The sequence below is a fragment of the Metopolophium dirhodum genome, chromosome 1, assembly GCF_019925205.1.
Source record: "Metopolophium dirhodum isolate CAU chromosome 1, ASM1992520v1, whole genome shotgun sequence".
Lineage (NCBI taxonomy): Eukaryota > Metazoa > Arthropoda > Insecta > Hemiptera > Aphididae > Metopolophium > Metopolophium dirhodum.
This window is the reverse complement of record NC_083560.1, coordinates 112,753,485-112,764,014: the sequence shown is the minus strand read 5'-3', so window position 1 is coordinate 112,764,014 and position 10,530 is coordinate 112,753,485. Positions and strand designations below refer to the sequence as shown.

Sequence of the window (10,530 nt, the reverse complement as noted above, 5' to 3'; positions counted from 1 at the left end):
GACGTGTATATTTTGAAAATAAATATTTTTACAAGTTTATGTCTGTGTGTGTGTTTGAGATTTATTCTCATGTCTAACGTATGCTTAGCGAGATGTTATTCGAATTTGATTATATATAATATTTTTGTATGTATTTGTGTGTGTGTTCATATGTAATTTAATGAATAAAGGACTGGGCGGCTTGTTTGTATGCTATATGGAATACTGGAATCATGTGTGTGTGTGTGATGTGATATGAATGTATGTATCTATGGCCGTACTTATGGTATATCGTATTAGTGTGTGATAGATGGTGGGGGTATAGGAAGAGTGAGGTGGCGGGGGGAATGTCGTATACGTATGTGATAGATTGACTCAACCCGTGGGTTGAGCAGAAGCGCAACCATGGGTTGAGCAACGGTGTACACGGGTTGAGCCATCAGGTATAGGGTTGAACCAGCAGGTTGAGGTTCCAGAAATCTCTTTTTTATCCTACTCATTTTGGCAACCAAAAAACAAAAATGATATGGACAAATTTATGGGACTTTTGATGTGGATGGGACTCGTAAAAATGAATTCAATAGCTGACTATTGAAGCAAAGCTGGACGTTATAAAAATGGTGTTGCACCAAAAACTATGAGTCGGAATAAATTTGAACTCATTCCTAGGTTTTGGCATTTTGAGGACAATGAGACTGCTGACAAAACCGATCGCTTATACAAAGTTAGAAAATTACTTAATATGGCAAATGATTTAGTAAAAAATATACATAAACCTGAAGAAATAATTGCAGTAGACGAATCTATGATACCTTTTCGAGAATCGAGGCAGACTTAAATTTCGGCAGTACATCCCAAAAACAACACATAAATATGGCGTAAAATTTTTCAAAGTATGTGGGACTAATAGTTACAGGTATAAAATTATTATATACGAAGGAAAACAATCTAAACCCGGAGAAGCGTTGAGTGAAACAATAGTAACTTCTTTGTATGAAAATTACCTGAACGAAGGACGTACTATTGTCACTGATAACTTTTATACGTCTGTTCCACTAGCGGAAACACTTTTAAGGCAAGACACTCATTTGGTTAGAACTCTTAGAAAAAATAGATGTTTTTTACCAAAAACAGTGATTGCAAAAAAAATTGAAAAAAGGGGAATTTGTCGGTTTGGAAAATGATTCTGGTATTGTAGTATCTAAATTTAAAGATAAACGTGACATTTACTTACTTTCAACGCGACATCAATTAAATATTTCAAACACTGAGAAGAAAAATAGGAATCAAGAAGATATATTTAAACCAGATATCATATTATTCTATAATGCTGGAAAAGCAGGAATAGATTTATCGGATCAGTTAGCGTCGTACTGCACTCTTATGAAAAAGAGTGTTCGGTGGTATCACAAGGTAGCAACTGAGATAATTTTAAATACATTTGTAGTAAATGCTCAAATTATGTATAATGAACAAAATTTTCGAAATAAACTCACCATACATAAATTTCGTGAAGTGCTTGGAGATAAACTCCTTGAATTAAAACCTACATCTTTACTTGTTTCAAATTCTGAACAACCTCTTGAAAATAGATTTCAAAGACGACAAATAATAAAACATAAACTCGAGGAGACAGAAGAAAAATGTTCAAGAAACAGAAAAAAAAGAAAAAGGTGTATTGAATGCTATGCAACATTTTCAAATGAACTAGGATACAAGTGAGTTCAAAATATATTTTTTTAAATAATATGAATTTTAGATTTTTAATTTATTATTTCTAGGGAAGCATTAAACAAGGCTAAGAAAGTAACAACCTTTTGCAGTCTTTGCACATCAAAACCATCGGTTTGCATACAATGTTTTCAAGACCATTTAAAAAAACAAAATGTATGAATAAAATTTTGTTACGTTTTTGTATACATTTTTATTGTGAATTTTTTTTTATCAATTTATCTAGGGTACCTCTTTGTTTTTTTTATTTTTAATTTTAACGCTTTATACTACTATTTACTACATTTATATATTCTAATATTACATTTTTTTGTATAAAATATAAATGTATTAAAATTGAAGGATTTTATTGTTTTTTTTTTAAAAAATAATCAAAATGGTGGTTGCTCATCTTATCTACAGGAAAAAAAAAGAATAAAAAAGAGAAAGGTATAATACTACTTATACATTTATGTACATAATGCATCATAATATTTTTTTTAGAAAATGTTTGTTAAATGCAATACAGAAACAGATGAAGAAACATTTGATGCAGATTGGAATTATAAAACTAAAATTTATTTAGTTATAATTGATTTATTAAAGACACAATTATATGTAAGATGTGAAGCATATTCATCTATTCTTGAAGTATATGGTTGGATTCCAACACTATAATATAAGGACCATAGTCTACATGATATAAAACAAACATGTTACAATTATTTAGCTCAGAAATTTCCAAGAGATATTCAATCTTCTAAATTACTTGAAGATGAATGCTTCCAATTTAGAAAACTTATTTTAACAGAAAACGAGCTATTAGAGATTTCTACTGTATCACCAGCATGTATTATGTTAAAATATATAAAAGGTGAGGCATTAGATGGAATCTTTCCAAATGTGGAAATAATTTTAAGAATGTACTTAAGTACCTACTGCTGTTTCTAATTGTACGGGAGAGAGGTCGTTTTCAGTGTTAAAAAGAGTGAAAAATTATATGAGATCTTCAATGAAAGATAACCGTTTAAATGCACTTTCTCAATTAAGTATTGAGTCAGATTTATTAAAAATACTAAATTTAGATGAAATTATAAATGATTTTTGTCACCTTAAAATCAAGAAAAAAAAAGTTTCTCTAATAAGTTATATATAATAATTAAATATAATATAAATTTCATAAATGTATATTCATATTTCATACCTTGAAAAATATATTGTAATATTTGTAAGTTTGTAACATTACTTTTGTGTATAAATATTTATAAGTTGTATTAAAGAAATACATACAACATACATAATATAAAATATGTGTAATGAGGATGAATAATGCCATAAAATTATTGAGATATCAAAGACCTGCTAACCTATGAATTATGAAGTGAAACAATTAGATACCTAGTATTAAGAATAGAAAAAAAATTAAGTGTATAGAGTAACATGAATCTTTTAAGGGCGCCTAAATTGTTTTGTCTAGTCCCAGCGGTTCCCAAACTTTTTTCATTCAAGGCTCCCTAATAATTAAAAATTTTTTTCACGCCTCCCTCAAAGAATATTCAATAAAATAGGTTAAAAATTGTTCAATATATAATATTTATTAGTTTTAAATTTAAATTTTGATGACAAAAAAAAACAGTAAACTTAATATTTTATTCTATACAAAATAAGAATTACAGTAAAACAGCAATGTTGTATGTTCTGTACGCATTTCTTCACACAGTTTTTGAAAAAATCTTGCTTTAACAGGTCTTGTTTTTACATAGTTGACTACTTTTATAACTATTTCAAGTACACAATTTAAAGAACAATTTATATTTTGTGACGCTAAAGCCTCTCGATGAATAAGACAATGAGTCCATATCATTTCTGGAGCTTTTTGTCGAATTAAAGCCTGAAGTCCACCGTACTGACCAGACATAGCTCGAGCTCCATCTGTACACACGCCCAAACAGTTTTCCCATTTAATATTATTATGATCCATAAAATTATTAGTGATATGAAATAGGTCTTTAGCTTTAGTACCACTTAATATAGATTTACAAAATAATAATTCTTCTATAATATCTACTCCATCCATAAACCGAACATAACATATTAAATATGCGTCTTTATTATTATCGGTCACTTCATCAAGCTGAATCGCGAAATTTTTATTTCTTAATTTATCAATAAGCTGATCATTTATATTATCTGAGATATCTTGAATTCGCCGACTAATAGTATTATTAGACAAAGGTATATTTTTAAGTTGGTTTGCTACAGATTCTCCTATCAGAGTAGAAACCATATCTATTGCTGATGGTAAAATAAGGTCTTCGGCAATCGTATGAGGTTTTTTGCATTGTGCAATACGAAATGCTACTTTATATGAAGCCAAAAGAGCTTTAGATGGAATGCTTGTCTGTTTAACGAAACTAGAAGATTGTTTTTCTAATTTTGCAAGTTGTCTTACAAAATAATCACGTGATTTATTATTTAATGTACTATGATTAGTCTCTAAATGACGTTTTAATTTGTTGGGTACCATACTATCTGCAGCTAATACTTTCAAACAAATAATACACTTAGGACGTTCTTCGTTATCTATTGTAATGTAAGTAAACCCAAAATCTAAGTAATTATTATCATATTTTCTAAACTTACGTTTATTTTCTTCTTTACAGTTGTCCTCATTTTGTTTACGTTTCGATTCAATATTAAGAAATTTTTCCATATTAATGATGGAAAAAAATAGCACGAAATAAAATAAAGTATTACTAATAAAGTGTACGCTCATATATTACACACTTCGTTACTACGAGAATACGACAGTTATAATACTGAATAACTGTAATTTATTATTTTGTAATAAACGTGTGTCGTGTATGGATAAGATAAGATAATGGTCTCTACAAAATTTTTATCGGACATAAAATTGATCTAAAAATAACAATATGTATAAAATTCTAACCGCGCGCCGCGCCGCCCTTGATAAGTGCTCGCGTCTCCTTTGGGTGACGCGCCACACAGTTTGGGAACCGCTGCGTTAGCACTAGTGTATAATGTTGGCTTAATCCGGCCCTGTGCGTGCTCTATTAACAGTTCTGGTGAACTAATTCATTACGTACCTATTATAATATAGGCAAGATGGTCTCTCTATACTATATATACTCAATATATATAATGCTATTACTTTACTACACACCACCATTTATTAGGGCTGTGCGATAGTCACTTTTAGTGGTCGATAGTCGATTGTGTTAAAACTACCGATTGTATCGATTAATCGATTGTTTGAGATGTACCAAGATAGTATCGAACACGGACTAATATATTAGTCTAGGGTATTGATTAACCGATAGTATCGATTAACCGATATATTCGGAATAAAATAAAATTTAATGCAAATCTTCCCAGGTTACGAAGTGGATTCTTATCCAATTAATTTAATTAATTATAACTAATCGTATACATTTATTCTTCTATTAGTAATTAGTTGGTAATTTGAATTAGTAAAAACTATAGTTATTGTTATATACATTTTATAAATTCGTTTATTTGACAACAAAAATAAATTTTTTTTTTTTTGTTGTTATTAAATAATTTGTTTCAAATTTAAACAAAACCATGTTTAATTAATTTAGATGTTTAAAAAAATCTCAACACTGCTATGAACCATATTACTGTGTTAGTGTATGGTGTATTAGTATTACTCAATAATTGGGTACAATATTACTTATTGTTATTAATCTGTATATGAAGATTATATATTTATATCCATAGATAAAAATATTTTATTTGATGCCTCTTAACTCTTTTCTAAACATACAGGTTAGACAATACAGGTTTTGGAACATGAGCATTGTTCATTGATAAATAAACCAACTCACTTACATGGTCATTAGTTAATGACGCTCTATGGTCCGTCATAACTAATCCTCCCTTACTAAAAACTCTTTCTGAAGCCACACTTGTACCTTGTATAGTAAGATATTTTTTTGCCAATACACTTAGAAATGGATATGTTGTACAATTTAAAGACCACCATTTCAAAGGATCTTGCTCATATGGAACTTTTGAAAATTCTATGTACAAACAAATTTCTCTGTTTATTTTGGTACTCAAACTGATTTCTTGATCTTGAAGCTGAAAAGGCAAAATATTTGTTGAGTTGTATTACTATTATTTTAACTTAATTATAAATACAAATTAAAATCTAAAAGTAAATTCTTACGTCATCATGATTTGATGATACATCAAAAATGGCAGAAAGTCCAGTTTTTTGTTTTTTTGTTGTAACTGAATGACAGTTATCACCAGAAATAATAAAATTACCATCTTCTTTACTATGTAATTCTTTCATGGACCATTCCATCCAAGATTCTAAACAACATTCTATTATAACTTTTGTTAGTTGCGGTATTTCTTCTTCGGCAATAAATGTAGTTTTAAACCTTGGGTCTAAAACCATACATATCTTTAACGCAATATTATTATTGTATCGTTTATCAAGAACATCAATTATAGTAGTAAATATTTTTTTCTTAATTTCAACACATTTTTTATTAGAATTCAAAGCAATATTATTGGTATTCACAACTTCTGACAATTTTGTTTTAAGATTAAATATAACAGGATATACCGCTAATGCAGTTACATAATTTTCACCAGCCAAGTGGTCAGTTATTTCTCGCACTGGTTTTAAAACCATAGTTATACTTTTTAAAACATCAATCTCGTCATCAGATAATATCAACTTCTTAAACTGTCCACTTTTATAGGTCTTGAGAAAACTAGATATTCCTAACTCTTGATCTAAAATCACTGAAATTAAATCTAGAAGGAACCACCATCTAGTTTTGGAATAAGATGGTAGTTTAAGTTTTTTTAACCCAAAACGCTCTTGTTCAATTTTCATCTCTCTGACAGCTTGCCAGCTATGAGCAAAAATGTTTTGTATTTTCTGTGTTTTATTTACAGCAATTTGTAACTCTTCTAGTTTGAATATGTTTCCAACTGCAGTATTAAAAGCATGACCAAAACAAGGAACATGTTGTACTTCTAAGTTTTTTATAGCCCTTATAATATTAGAACCACAATCAGTTGTGAAAGCACAAACATTTTTGGTAGAAACAGACAAATTATAATCCAATAAAAGTAATTGTAGAGTGTCTGCCAAGTTTTCTCCAGTGTGGTCTTCTGACAGTTCTATACAACCTAAGCATGCGGAACCTGTAACATAGTATTAAGAATTTACACAGTTAAAACTTAAAAGTTAAAACTTTGAATTTTAATGTAATGTTTTTATATTATTGTAATATTTTAATTTACCCAAATTATATTTAGAATCAATATAATGCCCAGTTAAAGCTAAAAACGGTTGGTTGGATCCAGAAGTCCAACAATCTTTAGTGAATGACATAAAACAAACTTTATTCACAATCGACTCAATGATAGTCTTAGTATCTTTATATAAATTTGGTATTCTGGAATCAGTAAGAGTCTTTCGACTTGGTATATGGTAGCTTGCGTTTAAGGCGTTTGTGTACATTTTAAAACCATCTTTGGTCACAAGATTGTAAGGCATCATGTCAACTGCAATAAAATAAGCTAATGCTGCATCAATTTTACATTGTGAAGCTTTAGTGATAGTAAATGCCGACATCAAAGTTTGATTATTTAAACTTTTATGTTTTTGAGTTGTTTTGGAAGATAAGACTGGTTGTATCCAAGTTGAATTAGAAGTAGATGGAGTTTGACTGTTTATATTTTCATCGCCACTAATAATAAGACTTTCATCATCCTCAAGAAATGAATCTTCTTGTGAACTAGAAAAGAGATTATAAATAAACATTTAACAAAAACAAATTACAATACTGTTTAGTGTTTATCGTTTAATCAGCAGTCAGACGCAGTCTTGTAAAAGATTCTTTTAAAATTATATTTAAATACATCTACCTATTCAGTAAGTATTTTGAATACATTTCAAATAATTTTAAGAAAAATCATTTAAGAACAAATACAAATACTGGGCAATTATTTATTTAAATATGTTTTTACTTTTACTTTTTACTAGTCGGTATTCATTTTCAATGTACTAATTTAAAATTGTAACATTACATTAAACTAGGTACCTATTAGATATTTTTGTACCATTAATGAGTGATAAAATGTTATAAATAAAATGGCAAATCTTTCAAAAAAACATGTGGCGATTGACGAATAATTTGTTTGAATTTTGAAAAGTATTTGATTTTCAAATAGAAATAGGTCCAATAGACTAAGACAGTATTTAAAATACACACTTTTTAAATACTTAATTGAAAATAGACCATCAACTTTCTTTTTAACAGGGTTAAGTTCATTTTATTTTGTATCTTAAATTCTTAACTATAAACTTATCGAGTTAAATGGTTTTTTGTTAACTTTTAACTTTGAACAGTTTTAACTGTATGTCATTTAATTGAATAAACTTAACTTGCTACAGTTAAATATTTCCATAACTTGCCTACCTTTGGAAATAATGTATTATTGTTGTTTTGAATACAACAATGAAACATCTCATGTTTATAAATCATTATAAATAACAGAATTGATGACTTACTTATTGTTACTATTTAGTTGAGGTAAGCACCTTCTGATGTTGTCTAACTCTGTAAATTTTTGGATGTGTTTTGATTTTAGATGTGACCATAAATTGGTTGTATTTGTTCCAGAATTTGAGTAGCTCTTTTTGCACTTGTTACATTTTGCTTTGTTTTCATATACTTTTTTTGTGAATACTTGCCATACCTCACTCAATTTAGGTGTAGGAGTATGACTGAAGTATGCAAATAATATGAATTATGAGCTATGGATGTATCAAGTATGGTAGATGTATTAAGATTTTAGATGCTAGAGGCTAGAATATGAAACAAATGATAGAAAACCATCATGATTTTATACTGTTTATATTCTATATAATATATATTCTTCTATAGATTCAATTAAAAAACCAACTTACCTCAGACAGTTGTGATCTCGTGGATACCGAAGTTATAAACACAATTCGTGACAATGTGAGTATGTTGTATGTGACATCAAAGACTATTGAGTAGAACATATTGGTAATTGTTATTGTTGTGGTTTGAAATGATAATTAATGTTATAAATAGAAACAAAATTGTTTTTTTTAACCAATATGATAACTGATAAGCGACGATGATATTACCCCGATAGTATCGATGTATCGATAATCCGATAGTATCGATGTATCGATAATCCGATAGTATCGATGTATCGATTGTATTCGATACATCGGATGATTCTGTTTAATAAAAATCATCGATTAATCGATACTATCGCACAGTCCTACCATTTATCAATGATTATAAATACAATTTATAATCAATAATACCACTTTTACATACAAAAAGTGTAATTCTTACTATTCCAATATAAAACTTTTATAGAGATATGAAGAGGTGATAATTTTGAAGTTATTGTTTTGGTATTACTACAAAGAAGTGTATTTGAAGAGATGTTACCGCAAACTTTTCAATGGATAATCGTCGATTTAAAAATATTTGTAAATCATTTAAGCTTTCGTCTGATGTTTGGAATGTCAAAAATACTACTGGACGGCTTGTAGTTCTTTCAAAATTTGGATCTGAACAACTAATATGTTTAACTCAGTGGCGTAGCCAGCGGGTAGGCCTGGTAGGCCCGGGCCTACCCACTTTTCTCCAGAAATAAATTAACAAAATTAAATACCGACGGTTTTTAATTGGTTCTGAAAATCGGTCAATAACACGATTTTTCATTAAAAACTTATTTTATTTTAAGTGTTGCGGTTTAATCAAAAAAAAAATTGAATTAATTTGTAAAAAAAAAATAAAGGTTAGGTTAACACTTACAAAAGAGTATAAAGTCACTGTGATAGTGTGATGGTGTGCTGGAGGTTCGCTGAATGATCGCTTAAGTTCTCCGGACGTCACTCTGACCAGATGGTTCATTGATTAATGAAGACCGATGAGTGGCAGCCAACGAGCGCTAAGTGTTTTTTGCGAAACGCTCATCCCCACTCCCTGTTTTTGTATTTATAGCATAAAAAGCCGGATATAATATGTAATCTACATATTCCATGTTTTTTCAATTGTCAGGGATACCATTTCCAAAGATAAAAATCCGTTAGGATTCATAAATTATGACTAGAGTGGAATTTCCAAATATAATATATTTAACTATATGTGCCTGTGTAACATGTAAGTAAATATGGACTTATATTTTATATTGACCTTATTTTTCGAAATTTATATTGATTGAAATAATACTTACATATTTCGGAAGGGAAAAAAATTATAGTTATCAGATTACTCATCTGTGAAGCACACCTGACACCAAACTCTTCCTTTAACATTCCTGGCTATACTACATATCAATGTAACCATCCCGATGGCTCTTCCCACGCGGGTTCTGCAATATTATTAAAGTCAAGTATTTAACATACCATTCTTCCCCCATATCAAAATAACGTCATACAGTCCACTAACATCTCCCTAACACTAAATCATATTCCTACCACTATCTCATCGACTTACATCCGTCCGTAACTAAATTAAATCCCAATGATTTCGATCACTTCTTTAATTCTCTCGGTACTCACTTCCTGGTAGGTGGGGACTTCAACGCCAAACATCCCCAGTGGGGTTTTAGTCAACCTAATACTAGAGGTCGAACACTCAACAGATTTATCCTCGATCACAATCTTAAAATAATATCTCCTCCTTACCCTACATATTGGCCCTCACATGCCAATAGACGTCCCGACGCTCTAGACTTTTTTATCACCACGCTCCCTAGCCACATAAAGTACACTATTAC

General features: G+C 29.6%; 2 protein-coding genes across 2 annotated transcripts; both read right to left on the bottom strand.

Annotated features, from left to right (window-relative positions):
* Positions 1–3,343: 3,343 nt before the first annotated feature.
* Positions 3,344–4,402, bottom strand: LOC132951108 (zinc finger BED domain-containing protein 5-like). Its single transcript, XM_061022829.1, has one exon. The coding sequence runs from the start codon at positions 4,400–4,402 to the stop codon at positions 3,344–3,346; it is 1,059 nt and encodes a 352-aa protein (XP_060878812.1).
* Positions 4,403–5,487: 1,085 nt separating this feature from the next.
* LOC132951099 (E3 SUMO-protein ligase ZBED1-like) lies at positions 5,488–10,170 on the bottom strand. Its single transcript, XM_061022818.1, has 5 exons — positions 10,157–10,170; positions 8,273–8,488; positions 7,000–7,496; positions 5,903–6,900; positions 5,488–5,814 (listed from the first exon to the last, which is right to left on the bottom strand). The coding sequence occupies exons 1-5, from the start codon at positions 10,168–10,170 to the stop codon at positions 5,488–5,490; spliced, it is 2,052 nt and encodes a 683-aa protein (XP_060878801.1).
* Between the last annotated feature and the right edge of the window lie 360 nt (positions 10,171–10,530).

Coding starts and splice junctions, on each gene's coding strand:
- LOC132951108 (XM_061022829.1), bottom strand. CDS start 4,402: ATGGAAAAATTTCTTAATATTGAATCGAAACGTAAACAAAATGAGGAC.
- LOC132951099 (XM_061022818.1), bottom strand. Junction 6,901..6,999: donor TGATTCTAAATATAATTTGG/GTAAATTAAAAT, acceptor ACTATGTTACAG/GTTCCGCATGCTTAGGTTGT. Junction 5,815..5,902: donor TATCATCAAATCATGATGAC/GTAAGAATTTAC, acceptor TTGCCTTTTCAG/CTTCAAGATCAAGAAATCAG.